Genomic DNA, 25,000 nt, shown 5'->3' on the forward strand with positions numbered 1-25,000 from the left:
GTAAACTCACACACACACACACACACGCACACACACACACAAACATACTGTAGCCACTGCACTCTGAACTGACCTGACCTAGAGTGGACAATGAGGCCTATGCATTCTCTGTGGTTTATGCCTGTCAACACACACTCACACACACACTCACACACACACACAAACATTCATTTGGCGTCTCGCTCAACCTCAAATGGACAATAGACAATCTGGTTACGGTCACAGGCACGAGCATGCATGCACACACTCTCTCTTTCACAGACACACACACACACACACACACACACACAGAGACACACACACACACACACACACACACACACATTTCCCTCTAACACCCTGGATATCTGTCAACAGACGGAAGACGACTAAACAGTTTCAGGAGTAGACATCTCCTCAACCTTCTTCCCTATCCGGACTATCCAACTTCTCCTTCCCTGGCCTTGACTTAACTCCACTTCATTTCATTAGTGTGTGTGTGTGTGTGTGTGTGTGTGTGTGTGTGTGTGTGTGTGTGTGTGTGTGTGTGTGTGTAGTACTTTTTGCTGCACTAACACGTCCTTGTCACACGTTACCTTGAATGTTCCTTATCTTTAAGTCACTTGGCATAAAAGTGTCAGCTAAATGACTATGTAATCTAGCCTGGCCCCCGCCTGACTACGTACTTCCGCTCACTTACATTTTTCTTCATACTCCGTCTGGTATAGCTTGATTCAGCTTCGTTTATGCATGCACATAAAATAGGTGATGTCGTACCGTATTCTTCATAGTCTTTTGAAAAGGTAGCATTTGGTCTTTTTGGAAGGCACGACGCTGACCAAAAGACCCTTAGCAGATGGCGTCAACAGTACCTGAAATGTACCTGAAACACTCCATTTGTGGAACACATGGTGTAACGAATAGCTTCCACTGTAATCGATGGAACTGGCTACACCAAACGTGATAGCAGCACGTACATTAGAATTTGCGTGCATGGTGGAGCCCGACTGTTAGTCCAAAAACAATCTCTTACATCACCACTGTCCACCGCCCTAAAAGCACTAAGGACATCAGTCTGATGATATCACTGATCATAAAGGCCTAAGTGTGTGTGTCTTTATGTGTGTGTCTTTATGTGTGTGTGTGTGTGTGTGTGTGTGTGTGTGTGTGTGTGTGTGTGTCTGTGTGTGTGTGTCTGTGTCTGTGTGTGTGTGTGTGAGAGAGAGAGAGAGAGAGAGGGAGTGAGGTTTACATGTGGTTTTATTTTAATACACACACTGTGATTTCATTCCCGTTATTTATGGTGTGTGTACATCAAGTATCCCTCTTGTTGAGTTTATCCCCAAACAGCTTGTAATCTGCCATATGCTTCGCACACATCTCTACACATCTGCATACATTAGGATGGATGCTTTCTATCTCACATGGAGGTTTTATTGCCTGTTTGTGCTGCCAGAAACGTTTTCAATTGGTATCGGAGAAAAAGGCCAAAGACCACACCCAAACACACACACACACACACACACACACACACACACACACACACACACACACACACACACACACTCAAGCACACACACACACACACACACACACACAATCATGATAGAGAATGATCTACAGTAACACACACACACACACACACACACACACACACACACACACACACACACACACACAGACTCTCACACATGCATGCACGCACGCACTAACACACACACACACACACATACACACAGTGGGACTGAATGCCTGATGCCAAGCACGCATAAAATTAATAGCTTTTGAAATAACATTTGATTGATGGTTTTCCACCCACTCCTATGTCTTGAAACAGATGGGTCTGAATTTCGTAATTTCGCTTTTCGTCACATTGTCATATAAAAGATTTCATCAATAAAATCCACCTCTGCTTTTTCACCAGATCACCAGGGACCAATGAATATGTCCCCTAATTCTTCAGGCTGGGTGATGCAGTGTGTGATGTTTGTGTAATGTCAGTCAAATATTTTTGTGGATGGGGGTTGACAGTCATGGACAACGCTATTTAAACTTAATATCTGCGCCTAAAACATGATATTAAAGGGATAATCCGGAGTGAAATGCACTTTAGATCAATTTTTCGGACTATTGGGAGTACATACGTTGAGTTGACACCAAAATCATGTCATTCGGATGTATTTTGAGAAAGTTCGAGTTCACCGTTTTTAGCCAAAACTCGTTAGCCTGTAAGTGACCGGGGCAGGTCCTTTCGCCACTACAAAACGCTATTTGTATACCTCTTCTACTGTTCCAAACAACACTACACTTACGTGGTAGTGAGTAGAGGGTCCCTAAAGCCAAACCGAAGTATCTCCACGTCTTTATGTGGTCGGATAGAGAGTCCAGAATGAATTTAATCGAGTCAGTACCTCCCGGAAATGTCGCTGCGGCAGCTGCGCAACGCTTCCACAACACTTTACTAACATTTCCGGAAAGGTACTGACTCGATTAAATTCATTCTGGACTCTCTATCCGACCACATAAAGACGTGGGGATACTTCGGTTTGGCTTTAGGGACCCTCTACTCACTACCACGTAAGTGTAGTTTTGTTTGGAACAGTAGAAGAGGTATAAAAATAGCGTTTTGTAGTGGCGAAAGGACCTGCCCCGGTCACTTACAGGCTAACGAGTTTTGGCTAAAAACGGTGAACTCGAACTTTCTCAAAATACATCCGAATGACATGATTTTGGTGTCAACTCAACGTATGTACTCCCAATTGTCCGAAAAATTGATCTAAAGTGCATTTCACTCCGGATTATCCCTTTAAGCCTGATGTCTTAAATCTAAGTACCATTTTGTCACGCTTTGTCACGTGTGCATGTGTAAGGGGAGTGTTCTGCTCTAAAAGAAAGTAGATGTCCGCACACAGGAGACTCCAAAACCAGCAAGGTTTATTTAAAACCATGCAACGTTTTGACCCACCAGGGTCTTCTTCAGGCTTAATATCTGCGCCTAAAACATAATATTAAGCCTGATGTCTTGAATCTAAGTACCATTTTGTCACGCTTAATTCAAATGTGTGCATGTGTGAGGTAGTGGTGGGGGAAAAAATCGATTCTGTTCAGTATCGCAATATTTTGTGCTTGCAATTATATCGATACAAGTAGCTCAAAGTATCGCAATACTTAATTATATAATTTAGTTATCTATTTTACTTTTATTTGAGGCGTGTTTACTCAGGGTTTACTCTGATCACATTACATTTGCTAGAAAGATAGATATATAGATAGATAGATACTTTATTGATCCCCAAGGGGGAAATTCAAGATATTACGCTCACAAGGTGGCGCTTGTTGTGGCGTTTTATTGTGCATTCAACGGCAATTTCAAATCGAAAGTGTGGGTGTGTTTCGGTTTTCAACAAAAAGCAAATAGTAAGGACCCTTGATATGCATCATGCCATGACAAAGTGAGTTGAACAGTGTTATTTTCCTTATTTTTTGTAACGCCTTCGAACAATATGAGAGACATGAATAGCAATATATCGCAGAATCGAATCGCAATACTTGTTGTATCGCAATATGTTTAGAATCGCAATAATATCGAATTGTGGCCCAAATATCGCAATAGTATTGAATTGTCATTCTTTTGCCAATTCCCACCCCTAGTATGAGGGGAGTGTTCTGCTCTCCCTTTATGCGCTGTGCAGCGTGTTTTGACGGTGAGACTCGACCCTGCACCTGTCCAGGCTCTAACAAGCGTCCCTGAAGTACAGTACCTCCGACTGGGAGACAGGCTCGCTAGCAAGGAATCTACAACCCATGCCACGGTTGCTAGTGTCTGTCGCTAGCACATCTCTTAAAGGGACACTTTTAGTTTCCTTTTTGCCTTGAGATGGGAGATGGGAGAAATATGGATTTTAAATGTAGGACTTCCTGCTTTCAATTATGTAAAAATCATCATTTTACATCATTGAAAGCAGGAAGTCCTGGGTTTCATTGAAATACGTATTTCTCCCATCTCAAGGCAAACTGAGGGAATGATGCACGACCATTCAAAAACATGACTGGTTTTCTGAAGATACAAAGCTTAATGCTAATCGGTGAAGTGTCCCTTTAATGCTAATCGGTGAAGTGTCCCTTTAAGGCGTAGGAGGGAGGTTTACATACTTACCACACAGCTCCTGTACCAGCTGGCTATTGTACACAAGAGCTTAGCAACAGCGCTACAGTTTGGCCAAATAGCAACTCATACTCACAAACTTTGTTACTGGACTTGGACTACATTCACAACTATTAGAGTAACAATTTTTTTTTTGTTAACACTACTATAGACATAGTAGGTCTGGGCTTAATATTGCTGTGTTGACTTTTCAGGAGTGTTAAGTATGCAATAATTGATGGTATAAAGTGCATGCAGCATACATTTAATCATTACATTATGTATATACAGCAAACAAACACACACACACACACACACACACACACTAACAGACACTGTCCTGGTAACTTCTGATTGCCCTTACTGGTCCCAGGCAGCGTTGCTGACCTAATTCCCTGTGGTGTGGGTAGACTTCACATGACCTCTCCCCAGATACCCCCACATGGCTGTCTCCCTGGCAGGGTCCACGGGTCGGGTACCGTGTCAGATCTACAAGATGCATGGAACGGGTCGCCGTGCATTCACACAATTGGAGAGCAGATAGGCAGCCGATGGGCACTCTGCAGGGCATTCCTGAAGAGAGCCTGTGTGTATCTGGGGAAACTCAGCCTTCTTATGCCCCCCCCCCCCATATGCCCCTCATTCTGACAGGCTTGTCCCTGTAACCAGCTCTCTCTCTCTCTCTCTGTCAATTCAATTCAATTCAAAGGGCTTTATTGGCATGACAATTGAGGCGTTTATATCGCCAGAACAGTCATGCCAAAACGTAAGGAATACACCAAACAAGAATCCTTTTGGAAGCCTAATCAAACCGGTACGAGATATTTTGTCCCATCAGTTGTTGGGTTTTTGAACAAGCTATAGGTCAAGTTGCTCTCACTGAACATATTCATTTGTATAGTAAACTCTAACAAATATTTATAATACATATATGTTTATTATAAATAATATGGGTGCTGAATACTTGTGAACAAAATTGCCCCTCAATAACGAAAGATTATTCAGTCCAATTCAGTCCTATTCTATTCTGTCTTATTCTATTCTGTCTCTCCCTCTCTGTCCTTAAGAAAGAGAGAGGGTCAGAGTCTTTTTCACCTTTCTAGCACCCTTGCGTGACTGCCCCTAACTGTCTGTGAGTCATTTTTTAAGTGAGTAAGTAAATCACATTCGCTGGAGACTGGGAATGTTGTTTTTCTTTCATTATGAGCAGCCGCAACACTTTGTCTTAGTCCACTCCGGACCTCTGTGACACTGGACATGTGCGAGTATGGGTGTGTGTGTGTGTGTGTGTGTGTGTGTGTGTGTGTGTGTGTGTGTGTGTGTGTGTGTGTGTGTGTGTGTGTGTGTGTGTGTGTGTGTGTGTGTGTGTGTGTGTGTGTGTGTGTGTGTGTGTGTGTGTGTGTGTGTGTGTGTGTGTGTGTGTGAGAAAGAGGGCACACTCTGGGCCTCTGTAACAGTGGACATGGCCAGAGGCCAGTTAGCCCTGAGCCCTGCTGAGCCCTGAGGCTGGCAGCTGGATTCCAGAGGGTGTCCCATCTCCTGAGCTCATCAACATGCCGTCTGCGTGTGTGAGTGTGTGTGGGTGAGTAAGAGAGAGCATCTATGTGTGTGTATGTCTGTGTGTGTGTGAGAGAGAGAGATAGTCAGAGAGAGAATGTAGAGAGAATTCACAATCTGTGGACAATAAAGTTTTCGTATGTGTGTGTGTGTGTACAGTATGTGTGCGTGTGCGTGTGTGTGTGTGTGTGTGTGTGGGTATGTGTGTGTGTGTGTAAAAGTGAGAGAAAGAGAATGTGTGTGTGTGTGTGTGTGTGTGTGTGTGTGTGTGTGTGTGTGTGTGTGTGTGTGTGTGTGTGTGTGTGTGTGTGCGCGCGCGTGTGTGTGCGTGTGTGTGTGTGTGTGTGTGTGTGTGTGATGGCGAGTTTTGAATTCTTGCTGTCAGCTTTGTTAACACAAGGCGAAGCCACAAGGTCACCATTTGATGTCCTCCCCAAAAGCAGATATCCTCCTAATATTTGGGTCAATGTGTCTGTGTTCCCAGAACAAAGCATCAAAGAAAAGCACTCCTGTGGTGCAGATCTCCATGTGCCCAGTCTCTGTGTTATTGTGCTGTGTTTGTCCATCGGTTTGATTTCATGATCCACATTTACATTTACATTAACATGTATTAATTTAGCAGATGCTTTCCAAAGTGACTTGCAAAAATGAGGAGTAACACTCAAGCTACACTGCAGAGGAGTTCTTAGGTAGCAATTCATCTAGCAGTACATCAATCAGCACTAGTCATCGTCAGAGGATGAGAGTGCAGAAGTTTTAAGTACGAGTGAAAGTGTAGTGGAGGGGAAGGAGAAGAAGGTGTTAGAAGAAGAAGCAGGTCGAGGAGAGGAGGAGAACCCGTAGTTTGAGGTTTGTGTCTGTAAGACATACTGCTACAGAGGGAGGTATGTGTTTTCAGCTGGCCACCACAAAGAGGTTAGTCACCTCTGAATGTTTCCCTTTTTATCTCGGCTACCGTAAATTCTCTCGTTCCTTTTGAAGTGCGTGGACAGGTCTGGCAGTCGGTTGAGGACACAGCAGATGTGTTGCTTTTGAACTTCGCATCGCAGCCTGGCTCTGCCCTCCAGAAAGCCCCCCTGGAAAAGGCTCCGGCATGATGGAGAGCGTTCCTGCTACCGAGATTTACGGTGTATTTGCAGATAGTAGCTGACCCTGCAAGATTCATGCAAGGTCCATGCTAGGTCTCTGCCAGAGCTAGTCCAGATCTGAGCCAAAACTGAGCTAGATTGAAGCTGCATTCATAGCAGATTAATCTAATTCATTCATTCGTTCGTTCGTTCATTCATTCATTCATTCATTAAATGTCACCCTGATCTGGAATTAATTGATTAATTGTGTCACGTCCAGGTCAGATCCATGACAACTAGGTCCGATTTGATTTATATCTATACCAGCCATATAGATTAAAGTGCTCAGCCACTGTGTCAGAATTAATGGCATTTGAAGACAGTTGATTAAATATTTTGCATTCAAAAATTTGTAATAACTTCACACACAGAAAATGTCCTAGCTTTAAAGAGACCCTATGCAACTTTCTGCAGGAGACGATCGCTCCTTGTTTACATCTGGAAGTCTGAGACGAAGAACCACGCTTGCAATTTATATATTTAAATATAGCCTATACATGTGTAAATATACACGCTAAAGCTGTCGGGGAAGCTCTGCAGAGAAAATGCAAGCATAAAACGAGCGAAAACGAAAAACGAAACCGAAACCAGAGATGAAATCGCCAATCCTGCATAGTTCCTCTTTAAGCCTGGCTGTCAGACTCAAGACACAGCCAACCATGCCCTGGTCAAATCTATGCTAGATCGAGATCCCATTAATAGCAGATGTCATTCAAAATAGGCCTGCTCAATTAATCGATTTTTAATTTGAAGATGAACTAATTCAATTTGCTAATCACAAAGGCTGCGATTAATTATGCAGCTCGTGACTCAGCCGAATGATTTATCCTGTCACATCTAAGGGTGTTATGTTCATGTCATCCTCCTCGCATGGGAGACAATAGCCCCATTTACAGGAACACTTTTAATCCGATTAGATTAGTTGGAACAAAAATGATGCAAATAAACACCTTGGTTGGAATAAAACTGCCGATCATTAGAATTTGAATCAGAATGAAAAGGGTGGTGTATATTGTTCTTATTCTGTATATGGTCAGTCCAAGAGCTTCTCCAGTAAAAGCAAGGCAGCAATGGCTTTTCCGTTCAAAGATTCTAGAGCATTTGTAAACCCCGGATCGGAATAGAACGTACCCCATGTAAACAGATGACACCATATTCCATTCTGAAAAGTTTGGAATATTGAACTGAAGCTTGACTTTCAAAAATGATATCCTGAAACAAAATTGCAATCTCAATGTCTCCAAAAAAAATCACTGTTAGATATTTTCCCCAAATCAGGCAGTCCATAATTCATTATCCGGCCAGATTTATGTCAAAATCATGCCAAAATCCATGCACTTCTCTATCTTCCCTCTACCTCCCTTTTCATCTACCACTTCTCTTCTGCACCTTCATCCGCATTGTTATAAGTTATATTGTTCACTGTAAGTCACATTAATAAGTGGATTAAATGAATACATGTGCATGTGAATGTGAACTCATGCCATGTCTGAGACACATCCATGTCAGATGTGTGCCTGGTTGATGCCAGGGCCTCATCTGGGCCTCATTGATGGCAGGCCTGAGCCAGAGTAATGCGTTTGTTGGGTCTCAGATGTAGCTGAGCTTGTGCTTCCCAAGATGAAGATGAATGAGTTCGGAGAGGTGGGGAGTAGGTCCAAAATCCAAATACTGAGAGAGATGCGCCACAGCTGGGAGAAGTTAAAAAACAAAGCACTCTTACTGATGGAGTGACTCTCTATCATTGTTGAAATGGGGGGAAGAGCACCAGGAAAAGAGAGTGGAGGATAGTGTGTGTGTGTGCGTGTGTGTGTTTTTGTATTTTTGAAAATGCTTAAACTATTCTGTGAAAGTGTGAAAGACAGGTAATTTTGAGATGGACCATTGTAAGCTGGACCCAGTGAACACCTCAGTCCAGCATAAACATATTTGACCCCAAACCTTTAGCAAATAACTTACTTACGACTTTTTAATATAGCTGGTCTGTGCCCATGGAAACAGGGCCATGGCAACATGGCTAGGGATACACAGAAGGATATGCCCAAATGGATGAAAAACAACGGCTGTGTTTGTGTTTCAGCTGCAGGGCACACGCTACCGAGAACCAAAGTCCACCAAAAAAAGACAAGTTGTATGACATTGCATCATCCCCTCAATGTTCTCATTCCGAGATCGAGTTATACCTCCATTTCCTGTATGGACGTCTGCCTTTCTCTCTTTCCATCTCTCTTTTCACTATTTCCTCATCTCTCTTGTGTTTTCTCTGTCTCCCTCTCTCTCTCCTTCTCTCTCTCTCTCTTTCTATCTTTCTCCCTCATTTTCCCTCTGTCTCTGTCGCTTTCTGCCTCTGCCTAACTGTTTAATGAAGAGGGAATATGAAATTATGTCTGGCAGTCGACCGTGTGATGATGATGTCATCTCGTAACGGGCTGGAAGGACCGAGCGGTCACAAGTTGTCTGTCTCGCCAGTCACACGCACTGTGTGTTTGTATTTATAATTTGCATCAGACAGGCAAGCGCTGTGAGCAGTGAAAATACCATTCATGGAATCCATAATGAATAACCATCCCTGTCTCTGCAGCAGACGGATTCTACTCTCTTCCAGAGACTAAACGTCTCGGATTTCCCTCATTCCGACCCGAATGGCATAGGGATCGGGAGACATGTTAGCATCAGAAATGCCGACAAATAATGTCAAATATTCAGCGTTTGTTCAGATTTGTACCTTTAGCTCAATTTGTAAATTGGTGAGGCGCAAGCATTTTGGAAATAACTGCTTTGAACAGATGAAGCACTTTTTTGTTAATTTAAAAGATATCCTTGACTACTGGCTAGCATACGGTTAAAGTTGTTTGTGGATTGAGTCGCTTTGAGTAAATGTATCTGACAAATATGAATGAATGTAGTGTATCATTTGTTCCTTACCATGCCTCTTTCCCTTGTTCCAGGGCCAAGTATTTCCGGGGGAGGAAGCTCAATGGAGAGTATGAGATCCGTGTTGAGCAGGTTAGTAGCCACAGCCAATGGATGTTCATACTATGACCCTGTATGTCCTTCTTGCTGAAACAAAAACCCCAGCTAGAAACCAGTTTATTCTGGTAGCCAGTAGTTTTCCCTGCCTAAAGGTGGTTTGCTGGTTGACCAGCTTGTTAGACCACCCTAGCTTGCTGGTGTGACCATCTGAGGAAGCTGGTCATGCTGGAGTGACCAGCCTGTCATTTGGGATACAGCTGGTGTAAGATGGTCATGCTGGTTTGCTACAGTAGATTTACCAACATCAGCTGGCATGGGCAGTTAAACCAGCAATGTACTGTAAGACCAGCAATAACATCTAAAATGACCAGATTGAGGTGGTACGACAAGCAAGACCAGTTGGGCAACCATCAGAGGGTGGTCAAACAAGCTGGTCAACAAGCTGGTCAACCAGCAAACCACCTTAAGTTGGTCAGGCTGTTTTTTTTAGCAGGGCGTGAGTGTGTACAGTAATGTCCTGTGTATTGGCCACACTGTGTATAAGCCGGCCGCAGGACAGTGCTTAATTCAACGTTGAAAGAAACAAAACCATAATAATGTATTATGTATTAACCTCATAGCTGAAGAAATGTTGCAAAATCAATGTATAAGCCACGGCTAATAGTTACGGTAAATTACAGGTTACATTATATCAAACTGGAATAAATTAAGCCTTATTGATTGATATTCAGGTTTTAGGCTTTGGATACAAATGTGAATAGAAATAAACTGAACTGAACAGAGCTGAACTGGGTTGAATTGAATTTAATTGAATTTAATTGAATTGAATTGAATTGAATTGAATTGAATCGAATTGAATTGAATTGAATTGAATTGAACTGAACTGAACTGAACTGAACTGAACTGCAGTCCTCTGCTCAAGTATGTGATGGGTATCTACACTAGAAGGAATAGCTCTGAAATATCTGGTCTACCACGGACCTGGTCCATTATGTACGTAACATTTACTTCTTTTTTTCTGTCATTTGATGAATACCAAGCCATTTTTGGAAGTAGAAAACTGACTCATGGTCACAGTGTGAGCTGAAATTCCAACATTCTGTATCTATATATCTACACGGTAACATTTTAAGTTGAAATGTCTTCTCACACAATGCAGTTGACATTTAATACCCATGACCAGCGTGGCTTGAAAGGAGTTAGCCCTCGCGTAACCTCATGGTGTGTACTTAACATGTGTTCATGAATTTTCAGTAGTAGGTCCGGTTGCCAATGTATACGTAGCGCTACACCAAAGTCTAGACGTACAGAACGACATTGAGAAGATAGCATCTTACTCTCCCCCCAGACAACCCCTGGTGGTGCCATACATCTGCAAGCCATTGAGCACCCCCCCTCCCCCCTTTCCCCGATTTGTCTTTGAAATGAATGGCTGGGTTTTTATGGGAGAGAGGAGAGAAAAAAGAGCTAGCAAACCGCAGAGCTAGCGCAGAGAGGGTGTCTGTTTGCCCGGCTTCGGTTGTTGTGGCTGCATGGCACTTTGTTGTGGGGAAGTGGTGATTTCTTTTTGGCCGGCTGGAGAGAAAACTCCCCCAGGGGCAGGTAGAGAAACTGTGAAAAGAGAGAGAGAGAGAGAGAGAGAACAATAATAAAGAATTCCTCTCTGTCTGCTGTCACCCAGCAATCTCCTATAAAGATGTGCTGTGGCAGTAAGGATCAGCTGTAAATCAAGATGTTGTGCCATGGCAAGTCGCCGCCCGTGTCAGACACTGTCCGTCCTCGAATGCCATCGTCTTCGTTTTTTGTTGTCGTTTCGCCGTCATCCCCCCCAAAAAGACGGCCCTGTCCTTTGTTGCTATGGTGATGAAAGCTCGATTCCTCAACCTGCCCAACTTGGCTGAACTTTGTAGTGGGTGGGTTTTTTTCTTGTTTTTCTTTCACTCGTTCACTTGAACCTAAAAGTGTGGTGGAGGGGCATGGGAGTACAGAGGCACATAAGAAAAGTGATGTGGTGTTTTGGAAATTACATATAAATACCTTCCCCTTGTCCTCCCCTTCAATTCCTGGCTTTCACTCTTTTTTCTTGCACACCATCAGCCTCTTCTCTTTGAGGCTGATTCTCTCTCTTTTGTTCTTTTCCCTCCATTCTCTTCTCTCATTTGCCCCCACCCTCCATTTTCTCACATGCTCTTTATGTCTCTCTTGCTGTTCTTCACTTCACCCTCTGTAACCCTGTTTCTCTATGTCTTTTCCCTCTTTACTTACCACTATGCCCACTCTCTTTCTCCCACTTTCTCTCTCTCTCTCTCTCTCTCTTTCTCTCTCAGTCGCTCCCCTGTTCCTGTCAGCACTGGTTCTCCCTCACACCCACCCACACAAAAAAGCCCTAAGTAGTCCCTGTGCTTCTCGTGCCCGTTGCCATATAAGGTACCAGCTGGAGAGAGCAAGTGTGCCATGGAAAAGAGGAGCATAGACCACCCAGACCATACGGACAGGACTCTCAGGGCGCTCAGAGCGCTGGTTAAAAAACAGCCCAGGGGCCTGTGATGTCCAGACAGTTTGCAGTAAAGTCCAACCGTTAGCAAGCATCTCGAAATGCTGCACGCTAGATTGCCCGTATCACTGTGGCCCGCTCTGTTGATATAAAGCTATGCCACACACAGGTACAGTAAGAGTCCATCTGAAGTTTATATTAGCCGGATGTCTAGTGTAGGTGCTGCCTCATGCAAACACATCCTGACTTGAACTTAAGATGTTCATGTAGGTTCGCCCATTCACTGCTTACTGTAGCTCGCCTGGTGTCTCTACTGGAATTGCAGCTGGTATAAGTGATATTATTTAAGACATTTACACAAAGTGACGTTACATTCAGGATGCTATCACAAACATCAAGGTTTAATGCATCAGCTAGAACATTTGAACATCATGCAACTGCCTTAACCGACCGACCAACCAGACAACTTTAAATGAGATTGGATATTTTTGCAAAAACATACAGAAAAGTACGCGTTTTCATTCGGTTCTTGCCCTGTTACGATCGAAATAGGCCTAGTTTTCCACTGAGTGGCCTCTTTGCCTGAGGCAGTTCGAGCACACTTTGCACAGGTGGCTGATTGCACTGTCCGCCCTGGCGGTAAATGACCCAGATTCTGGCTCATGTCTGTGCCAGATTTGGCCCAGCGCTGGCAGCCATCTGGGGTAGCATATCCCACCCAAATGCCTTGCCTTACATACCCCCTCAGGAAAGTGGGACATGACTTGACCCTAAGCTGCCCCCCGGTCTTGATGGACACTTAGTGGCTCTTATCTTTTTAACGAGTGTCCTTGATTCTGTTCTCGCGGGCGCCTCTCCATATGGTATCCCGTCCCTTCAAGTGGCACTCTTTGAGCTTCGTCCAGAGAGCCGTGTCAGTGTCCACTCCTGTCACAAGCTGGACTCCTTTCACTCCGAGTTAGCGCTGATAACTCTCGAGCCTCCTCGCTTTGTAGTCCAAGTGATGTGTGCTCCAGTTTGGGTGCACGTCGTACATCGCTGCCAATTCCCCCCCCCCCCCCCCCCCCCCTCTCTGCTTCTTTCCTTCGAGTAGCCGTGTCTGTGTAAATGGACATGAAGTGCATTGTAAATGGGTGAAGATACAGCTCTGACGTCAGCGCGAAAGGTGCAGCCGTGTAATGGACGTTACTGGAACGGATTAAGACAGAGCATGCGTGCTGGTATTCGGTCCACTCTCAGCCCACCCTGCAGCATCTTCTCCTCAAGATAGCTGTTTGCTGATTCCTGGTCACGGGCCAGAGAAGACCAAAGCAATTTGGACAACAGCAAATTGGATGATTAACTTTCTCACCGAGTTGTCCAACCGCTGCGAAGACGTGATCTCGTCTCGGCTGGTTTTGTTCAGTACTGTTTCCCCCTCGAGCGAAGCAGGAGCAGGAGCAGCAGCAGCCCTTTCTCTGCCAGGTGGTACCTGGGATCACATCTGTTCTCCAGAGCCATGAGCTCAACCAGGGTGGCACGCTACCCCCGGCCTACCCACAATGCCCTGTGTTGTTTGGCATCGGGCCCGTGCGTCGGCGGGCTTTGTAATCCTCTCCGTTTTATCAAGCAGACCCCGCTGGCCGCGGCTAGGTGACATCGCTGTTTATGTTCCCTTCTGCAAGGTCTGATACCAGTCTAAGGGGGCATCTGGACAGAGCGTTGGCACGGCCATAGATGGTAGGCATTCCCAGTCGATGAGTTGCCCAGGTCTACCTTAGGTCATGCCACACAAGGTGTTATGCCACCCACGCTCCTCGGCCGGGTCAGGTCTTCCAGGTTCACGACACCTAAGCCGTTTCTTTTCTAAATTCAGCATTTAATATTTACATTCACATTTCACACAGACACCTTTTACTCCTATAAGCTATTTACAGAACAGTCAATACAGTACATGTTTTTTTGGGGAGGAAACTGAGCCATCGTCTTTGGAGTTGCCAGCCCCCTTTCTATGCCAGTTGAGGAATAGCAAAGATGATTAAGTATTTCTGTTCTGCTTTGCTAACAACAGCAAGCTTTTCAGTTCACCACCCAGGGAGTCTGCTGTTGTAGCTTTTACATTCATTCAAAACCCAGCTTCAGAGAGGAGAAGGACTTTCTGTGGTCACTTTCTGTGTTTGTTCCAACCATTCATATGCAGATGATTCTAAATAGCAAAACTCTTTATCCAGGTACAGTAGATGAGTTAGTTGGTAAAATCACCTGTAGAGGAAATATAACTAATATATGGTAGGGCATTCTGAAGCCGGATTTTTCCTCCCTTGATTAACACATCAGAGCGCCTACTTGTCACAGAGGGACTTTTTTCTCTTCTTCAGCTGCCAGAGTTCATCAGTGTTGGTACTGAATTGAACTGGTTATATCTGGATCAGCCAGTTCGGGTATATAAAATCTAAATTGAGACGCTTAAAATGAATCGGCAAGCTTATAAGTGAACATCTGCTGTTTGATGATTGGCATCTGGATCAAAAGATAGCAGCTGCCCTGTCAGAGAAGGCAACCACTTCAGTCAGTATGAACTATTTGAGAACCACCAAATCACAGCAAGCATCAGCTTTAAGAGAGACAAATGCACACACACACACACACACACAAATGCACGAGCATACACACATGCACAAACACACACACACACACACACACACACACACACACACACACACACACACACACACACACACATTCACATGCAGGCATGCATGCACACACTCAAGTACACACACACACACACACACACACACACACATGCAGGTATGCATGCACACACTCAAACAACGCACACACACACACACACACACACACACACACACACATAAACTCTGCACACACACATACATAATGCATGCGCATGTACAGTACACCTTAGTTAACTCCACTAGATGCATGCATGCATACACACACAAGTACACATGAACACACACACACACACAGTCACACTCAGACACATACAGTACTGTAACCACATGCACAGACAGACATACTGTACACACACATACTGTAGATCTAGACAAGCATCCACTCTCTCACACACACACACACATGCATACAGGCACAGATGTTCTCACCCCCACACTCACGTGCACGTCCACGCGCGTTGGTTTTTGTCGGTTTATCTCCAGTACGTAATTTAAAAGTCCCCACTTTGGAAGAGCAGTGTTTGTAAATATCAGTGTGGGGTTATGTGTGTGTGGGGGGGGGGGAGGGGGGGAGGGTGCTGCTGTGCGGGAGAGGCACGAGTGTTTATTTTACAGGGGGACATAATAGGCCGTTAAATGAGAGGTTGTACGGTGGAGGAAGGGCCATGGCTAAAAATGGACCCATGTGACGTGAGAAGCAGAGAAACTCTGCCCGGCTCGCTTAAAAAAAGACACAAGCCAAATAGTGTCCTGTGCTATTCCTGCTGTCGCTGCATTCTTTTTTTTCCCCTTCTTTTTTTAAAAACAGTTTATTTGCTGACTTGACTTGCGATGAGGTGGGATGTTTGCTGTTGGTGGCACGTGAGGCTGTACAATTTATTTCGGAGCTAATTTTTTTTATTGTTATTATTTTAAGAGTTGCACTTCAGAATGGGGGAAAATATTGTGATGAACACACATACCCCTAACACATCTGATACCCCACAAACAAACATAACCCCCCGCCCCCCACACACACACACACACATACACACACACATACACACAACTAATTCTGCAGAATAACAGAGGTTGTTGAGACATTCCCCAATGTCCTCTCTCCAGCTCCATCAATCCCAATTTTTTTCGCCACCTCAGCACAAAATCTAAAATTGTCACAATGCAATGTGTTGCATACACACACACACACACACACACACACACACACACACACCTCACAGTGCACCTCACTCTCTCCGGCCTTACGGAAAATCTCTCTGGCCCGGTCTAAACCCAGTGACACCAGTTAAAAGAATCTTCCAGAAATACCCACCAGGATTCCCGGACGAGCTTTGTGCTGCGGCTTGACTGATGAGAACTGGACAGGAGGGAGGTGGGGTGGGGTGGGGTGGGGGGATGTGTCGGTGGTGGTGGTGGTGGTGGCGGCGGTGGCGGCGTTAGGGAGTTGGCAGCGAGCGTCGAATCTGGGGGCGGTAGCTGGGCTTGAAGGGCCCTCTCTTTGTCATGACTGAGTGGCTGCCGCCGGGAGTTGAGGCTGCCGCCTTTCGGTGCGCAACGTTCTCAGCCAAGCACCGAGCCTAAACAGCAGCCTTAAGCGGCGCGATTATACCGGGGTTGCGCTCCACAATAAAGATATGGTGCCTCGCCACAGATGAGAGGCAAATGAGAAAAAAACGAGTGATTTGGGGTTTTTATCGTAGATGATGAAGTTTACAGCTTTTCCCAGTCGCCAGACACATTTCCTGAACTTCATAACCACACAAGTCAGTACAATAATCAGTGCAAACCTCAGCCCTTGGTGACACAGTCAAATGTCTCATTTTAAGCCACAGTCTTTTCCTGCCAAATTAGAGGTAACAAATGTATCACATACACACATACTGTACATACAGTCTCAGGTGTGGTCTATGTATCACATACACACACACTGTACTACATACTGTATAGTCTCAGGTGAAGTTTATGACCTGTGCAATAATGATTTGGAAAATAAGTTCATGCTCTTTCTATCTACCATCCATCTACGGTACAGTATGTATCCCAACACTGCCAAGCACCTTTGGGTGGCAGCCGTGGCCTACTGGTTAGGGAATTAAGGAATTAGAGAATCAGTCATGTGACCAAAGGGTATCAGGGTGGGTAAAATGCAGAGATTTCCCTCAGGATCAATGATGGTTATGGTTATGGTTATGGTTATGGTTATGGGATTTGGCTTTTGTCCAAAGCGACATACTAATACTGTAAAAACTATACAATAATTAAGTCAACAATTTTAAAAGTTGGTCAGACAACAAATAAACAATAATAAACAACAATGTAAATAAACGATGAAAATAAAGGAGAATAGCAAATAAACAATAATGTCCACTCAATAAGTCATATATAGCAATAACAATGGCATGGTAAAGCTACATTAAGGAGAATAGCAATAATGAATAACAATGTCAATTCAATAAACAATACCATAGCAATACTATACAAACCATAACCCATAACCAATGATAGTATCTATCTATCTATCTATCTATCTATCTATCTATCTATCTATTTATCTACATACTGTATACAAATCATTAGTCTATCTGGCAGACAGTTCTAGACAATGGCACCAGTGACTGGGGCGTCTTGGGGTGTCTTACTTTCTGCCCCCTTCCACAGCCTTTCAGATCACTTCCAAGCCCAGGGCCCCTTCACAGAGAGGTCTGCGAGGGGGATGTCATCCATACAGATAGCATGGGTGGACCGGGAGAAAGAAGGATCAAGCTCTGAGGCCATTTGTCCCGTTGGTCCATTTCCTGTTTTCCTTTCCCAGGCCAGGAAGGCATCCAAAACAAGCCCTGAATGCATAACCCTGACTGTAACCATGGCGCTCTGAAACCGATCCAGTTCTCTCTGTCTCTCCTCTCTCTGTCACTTTCTGTATCTTTCTTCTGTCCCCCTCTCTCTCTTTCTCTTCTTTCTTTCTGCCTGTCTTTTCTCTCTCTCTCCTCCTCTTTCTCTTTCTGTCTCCTTCAGTCTCTCTCTTTCTCTCCCTTTGTCTGTGTCTTTTTCTCCTTCTCTGTTTCTCTGTCTGTCTATCTCTCTCATTCTGTCTTTCTGTCTGCCATTCTGTCTTTCATTTTCACTCTCTTTCTCTCTCCTTTCGTCTCTGTTTCTCGGTCTCCCCCTCCTCTCTCTCTGCCTCTCTATCTGTTTGTCTCTCACTCCTCCACCAATTGCCATAACCGATCATACTTCCTTAATGCAGCCAGCCAGCCAGCCAGTCATTTTCTGTGTCGCGTTTGACTGTCTTTGCCAAAACAGAGAGGAAAATAGCTCATGGGTTGATCTGGTCATAGAAAACGTCATGTAGGCTCCTGCAAAGGAGATTGTTATTTTTCCAAAAGTTGTGTCAGAGAGAGAGTGTGTGTGTGTGTGTGTGTGTGTCTGTTGTCCTTGCTGTCTTCAGGGCTTTGCTTGGCAAAACCGAGACTGCACGGTGCACAGATGTTTCTCTCGGTGTAGCGTATCTGCTGAAGAGCAAGAGAAACAGTAAAAGGAACAGAGTCGAGCATGTGTCCTTGAGGCACACCTTTCCACTGTGCATGGCAGGGGCTCCTGCAACAACCTGCAAATGAGATTATGGTCTTCTTTCAAAAACGTTTTTTTTGTTTTGTTCGGTTTTCTTGGAAGACTAGTGAAGGGAAGGGAATCAGGTCTGACAGACTGCATTTGTTTTGCTGTTGTGAAATATGACCTGGAGGCAAATCACGCTTGCCAAAGAACTTGGACAGTTAACCTCGTTTGTCCCAAATCTCATAATCTAATCTGCTTTAGGACAATCTGATGATAATCTGATTATCAGAACTGATGAACTGACCACTGTAATGCCCAAATACCCAGTGGTACAGTAGATGTTTTGCTACCATATTTAGATGTAACATGGTTGCATTTGAATTCTTACCAGCCTAAATTCCACACAGCCAGAGTCATCTGATCCACCCCTTGTTTTCCTCTCACTCGGTTATAAATCAACGTGGTTGTGTGCACCACCTTACACTCCCAGTGTATGCAGTCATATTTTGAAACGTCAAGCATCTCTGGTCGCGTCGTTAAAAGGGACGGCTGAGTTGAGTTTACATCTGCTTTTGTGTGCTCGGTCACGCACTTGCAGCGGCCGCCAAACATAATGCTTACACAGATGACCCCTGTTTTGCAGGCAGTGCTGAGGATGCCAGGGGGTCGTTTTGATAGCTGGTGGTTTTTGGAGTCATTGAGAGACATTTTAACGCCTCAGTCTAAGTATCAGGATCCCTTTTTTACCTGGTGTCTCCCTCTCTCATCTTAGATGAATTTAAAGATTTTTAAACCAGATCAAAAGTATTGGTGCTTCTTTTGTTTCTGCCCAGTGAAATGTTAGAGGAACAATGAAGCAACATGGTGTGGTTGTTTACAATGACAAGGAATTTGTCAAATTTTGCCTCTCATAAAATTGTTTCCTAGATGTCTATATATATTTGAAGAGAAAGCATTTGAAAAAGCATTTGTGAAGTAGTTACTATGTTTACACTATGTTTGTCACTGTGTTTGAGTTTCACTCTAAAATATTGAAAAGTGCTTCTCTCCTGTTTTTAGGAGGAACTTGATGTTGCACAAATGAAAAGAATGTTGTTAGATCAGATATCAGTCTAAAATGCCATTCTCTCTTTCTCCTCATCTCTCCATTCTATCTGATACCCCACAAGCAAACATACCCCCCCCCCCCCACACACACACACACACATACACACACCACAACATTACCCCATGCTGCCCTGTCTCCCCCCTCCAGCTTGCCTGGCATTCTCTCTCTCTCTCTCTCTCTTCCCCCTCTCTTTCCCTCTCTCCCTCCTCTGTCTCTTTGCCCAGCGCCCACTCCAGCGTCTCCTCTTTGTAAACATTTGACAAGCCTGTGCTGGCCTGAGCGGCTTTGAGAGGGAGAGCTGGAGAACAGAGAGGCAGGCAGCTCTATCTCCCAGGCTCTCAGGGGGCCACATTTGGCCACATGACTTTTTCTATTTATGTATTCCGTCTCCGTGTTCTCTCACTTGACCAATAAACCAGTGATACTTTTTTTATTTTATTTTTTTACAGAGTGATATCATTGCCTCCCGAAGAATAGCACAATTATGATTGTCCTATTCTGATGTGTGTGTGGGGGGCAATTAGGCCTCTCCCACATTTCCTCATTTGAGATCTCACCCACACACAAAATCCCCTAAGAAACATCTTATAATGGCAGCACTGATACACAACAGTGACAACACATTGTTGTGTGTTCACAATGTGCTCCATACTCTGTGTTTGTGGGAATTGTTGTATTTGATGTAATGAGAGTTTGCTGGCTACTACAGTATGTAGGCTATAATAGATGTATTACTTCCCTATAGGCTACTGTACATGACCCCCTAGTTAAGACATTTTGTGAGAAAGATTCAGCTAATCCTTTCAGGAGGATATCAGTCCATGGATATCTTAATGATGTTTTATTATTGTGTGGGATACTTTTAATGCATGACATTAGAGGGTAATATTCATATCCTGGTAATTCTCATGGGATATAAGGCATAATAGAATGCTTTGTCTACCCTTCAGGCATTATTCCCTGCTGTGGTCTCAGTCTATACCTGAGATCCTCCCCCAGACTATTTCCACACACACACACACGCACACACACACACGCACACACACACACACACACACACACACACACACACACACACACACACACACACACACTTACAGTACTCTTATACAACACACTTGTTGTTACACACACTTGCTTGCACACATACACATTTTATTAACAAATCACACATCGACAAAGACACACACACACACACACACACACACATGCATATCCTCCGAGTATTTTACAGAGCTTGATTAAGTTGTTAGGGTATCCCAGCAACAAGCGTCACAAGGCCAGTGAAGGCTTGGAGGCAGCAGACAGCAGGGGGATAACTCAATTTAGAACACTCACACACACACACACACACACACACACACATGCACACACACACACACACACACACACACACACACACACACACACACACATGCACACACACACACACACACACACACACACACACACACACACACACACACACACACACACACACACACACACACACACACACACACACAAACACACAGTCCATCTCCTGCCGAAGACACACCAGGGAATGGACTTTTTTCTCCCTTTATTGTTCTACTGGTCCCCCCGAGCTCTTTTCTTCGCTCTCTACTGCTCTGTCTTAACCCACAGCTCTCTCCCCATCTACTGCTCTGTCTTAACCCACTACTGTCTTTCTCTCTACTGCCCCATAACTGTCTTTCTCTCTCTACTGCTCTCTTATGCCACAGATATCTTTTCAGTCTCTTGTGTCTGTCTCTGTCTATTTGTTTTCCTGTTTCTCCCTCTCAATCATATTTTTCTCTCTTTGCCCTACTAGTCGCCCTCTGTTTCTTTCTCTCTGTCTATCTTAGCACTCAACCCTCTCTCTCTGTCTCTCTCTGTTCTCTGCACCAGCAATATCCACAGAACAGTGGCAGAATGTCCCTTCTGCCAAACTTCCCTTCTTCTTTAATTGTAATTTCCTGCAGACTTGCTCACTGTGATGCAGTGTCTGCCTCGGGTCTCTAGACTCACTCTACCCCAGCGCTACCCCACTCTCAGAGTCAGCACTCACTCACAGTAGCACTGGCCAACAAATGGTGCTGTGAGCCTGTACTGAAACATCAGAGGTTAAAACAGACCAGATGTTTGAACCTGGTTCAATATTATGACACTAATGGCACCCTGTCTAGCCATTTTTGTTACATTTATACTTTCAGCAATTTAGGCAATTACATGAAGTAGATGTAGATATTAATGTAATGCCATTTGGTGTGTGCCGTAGTGTTTTTTTTTGTTGTTTTTATGTGTGCTGTGCTAGCCTGAACCATTTACGACTGCTATTTCCTCTCCTGTTCTCTCCCAGGCTGAGTTTACAGAGATCAACTTGGCCTCCTATGTCAACAGCGGCTGCATGATCGACATGCAGGTCACAAGAGGTGGAACTAAGGTGGTCAGGTAAGGGGTTTTCATAATGACTCATAATTCACCTGAAATGTGACATTTGTGTGTGTGTGAGAGAGAGAGAGAGAGAGAGAGAGAGAGATGAAATGGCCAGTGTTTCTGCTTCTGAACACAAATACACACACGCACACGCAGCACACACACACTCACACACACAAACGCACGCACGCACGCACACATACACACACACACACAAACACACACACACACACACACACACACACACACACACACACACACACACACACACACACACACAGTGTACCACAGTGGTACAAAGAAAGTGTGTATCAAGCGCACTCTACTTTGGAAATTCACTTATCAGTACATGAATCAACTCCACATCTAGCCACCTTGCCATGTTGCCCAGAGGCATATGTCATCTGTTCAGCTGACATTTCTTCTATGTGTGTATGTGTGTGTGTGTGTGTGTGTGTTTAGGGCCTGTTATTGGCTAATCTAATTAGCTAATGTGCTACTTGTGGTGCTGTGTTAGCATCGTAGCTTACCCGCTCATTACTTTTGCACAGGATGACTGGTGCCCCTTTCACTTCATGGGCCCGTCCAACATGAATGTGAAATTAAAAAGAGTGGAAGCTGTAGGCTACTGTATCCCTCCAGACAGTTTTTCACGTTCGCTGCAGTGACAGTTCAAATTGGTACACGTCATGCTAAATGAATGACTTGGTTCAGTGTGAGAGGTTGAGTGGTAAATTGACTTGTATTACGAGTGACTCATCGAAACATATTGGCTCTCCGTCAAACCGCCCTAATTGATTGACATTCAGGATGACAGCTACGTCTGAAGCACAAACATGGTAGCTGTCAAAATATTTTCCTTTTTGCCCCTCTGTTTCTTTTCACTTGTGATTGACAGATTCAGCACACGTCTGACAGACCGTTTTAATTTTTTTTTTGCTCCATTTGTGCCCATTTAGCAGTGGCCAGTTGGTGGTAGCGATAACGGTAGCAATCTCCCGTATCCCATAGGAGTCGGCGCACTGAAGCATTGGGAGTCATTGGAGTTCACCCAAGTGTACGTTCATCTAAATAAATGAGCTAATGGAATTCGTGTAAGCCCCCGTCAGCTTAAAGAGCCAAGCAAAGCTTTAATAAAACGCGATAATATTGGCTTCTATTCCTAGACCATGGGACCTATAGACGCGGCTATAAAGGTCCGATGGGAAAAAAGAAAACGTCTTGAGTAGCCTACCCTTATCCGACAAAGCTTTTCAAGTGACAGCTCCGACTATACCGTGAGACACTTTCCCATACATAAACGTGCAGATAAACTCGCGGTATGGTTCCCAGCCGTCTCGGAGACCAAAAGGCCTTTGGTTGTTTCGAGACATATTTGCTGGTTCGGTCTCAGGCAATTCGCACGGGCCATATGTCTGAGGGGGGACGGAGGGAGGAATTGCACGCCATGGTTCCTGGCTGTGACCCCAGATGTCTCTCCTTACATCTCGGTGGCCTGGGATTGCTCCCATAGCATAGCGCTCTCCCAAGCTGCCACCCCGGCAATTATGTTATTCTCATCACACTACGGTCTCGTTATGGTTTCATATGAAATCAAGTTTATTCATGAATAGAAAGCATATTTCAGACCAAGGAGGTTTGGATGTAACAACAAGGGTTTTGTTGTCTTAAAATAAGATATAAAATCCATGGCTCAGACAAAGCAGATGTGGTCAGAGATGACCATATTACAGTAATCGCTTTGAATGAAACATTAACACTGTAGTTGAACCTCATATTTTCTTTTTTGCGATCAGTCCTTCAGTGGAAGAGCACTCTCGTGACAACCCCACAAATGACACGCTGGCTGTTTCAATCTCTTACAGGAGTCTTTTGACGGTGAGTGTGCACCTGTTTTTTTTTTCATTTTTGGGCACACTCATCTGCACTTTATAAGATACAGTTCAATGCTAAGTCGCAAATTCACACTGTTCTCTTCTTAAGAAGATCAACTAAGTGCAGACATACTCCTGGCAGGTTGGGAGATGCGATGTGATGTTGAATAACATTTCACCTCAGCAGCCCACTTCAGATCTCCTCCCCCTCCGACTGCATGACGCGTTTGTCTGACGTCTTCGGCAATAGCAGCAAGCCTGAAAAGGACAGAATGGATGTGCATTACTCATAGCTTTTGGCTGCGTTGATTCTTCAAGATGAAAACTTCTGACAGTCATAACAAGACATTCTTTTGATCTGTGACAGTAAAGAGAATCGATTGGACAGTAGAGTACAAGGAGTGAAGTGTGAAGTGCGATGTGTAGTGTGTGTGTGTGTGTGTGTGTGTGTGTGGTTGAGAGAGAGAGAGAGGTGTAGGGCTTTACTCAATCTCATACGGCTGCTGTCAGTTGTGCAAGATCAGAGCAGGATATTCTCTGTGATGGAGAACTGCTCACACAAATCTGACCTCTGGTGAAAGTTCAGTCAGAGATATACACGTGTGCTCTTGCGCACGCGCATGCACACACACACACACACAAACACATACTGTACACAAGTGTGTATACACTTATGCTTGCACACATGCATAAAGGGTGCACTGCACTACAACACACACACACAAACACACACACACACAAACATTTGTATACATTTGTGCATGCACACACAGAAAGGGCACAGCGCAAAGAAACACGCGCACACACACGTGGACACACCACATGCTCACACCACATGCACATATGCATGCACACACACACACACACACACATGCATAAAGGGTGCACTGCACTACAACACACACACACAAACACACACACACACAAACATTTGTATACATTTGTGCATGCACACACAGAAAGGGCACAGCGCAAAGAAACATGCGCACACACACGTGGACACACCACATGCACACACCACATGCACATATGCATGCACACACACACACACACACACACACACACACACACACACACACACACACATGCACCTCTT

The 25,000-nt window shown here is 44.5% G+C and overlaps 1 protein-coding gene across 1 annotated transcript in view; it reads left to right on the top strand.

Moving 5' to 3' along the window:
* The window catches only part of LOC134062183 (synapsin-3-like), a 108,695-nt gene that overhangs the window by 4,998 nt on the left and 78,697 nt on the right, over window positions 1-25,000 (top strand). The window contains exons 2-3 of the mRNA XM_062518110.1: window positions 9,756-9,813; window positions 21,954-22,045. Coding sequence (XP_062374094.1) covers window positions 9,756-9,813; window positions 21,954-22,045 — 150 coding nt within the window. The remainder of the gene's footprint in view (window positions 1-9,755; window positions 9,814-21,953; window positions 22,046-25,000) is intronic.

This window comes from Sardina pilchardus, chromosome 17, assembly GCF_963854185.1.
Source record: "Sardina pilchardus chromosome 17, fSarPil1.1, whole genome shotgun sequence".
Taxonomy (NCBI): Eukaryota; Metazoa; Chordata; class Actinopteri; order Clupeiformes; family Clupeidae; genus Sardina; species Sardina pilchardus.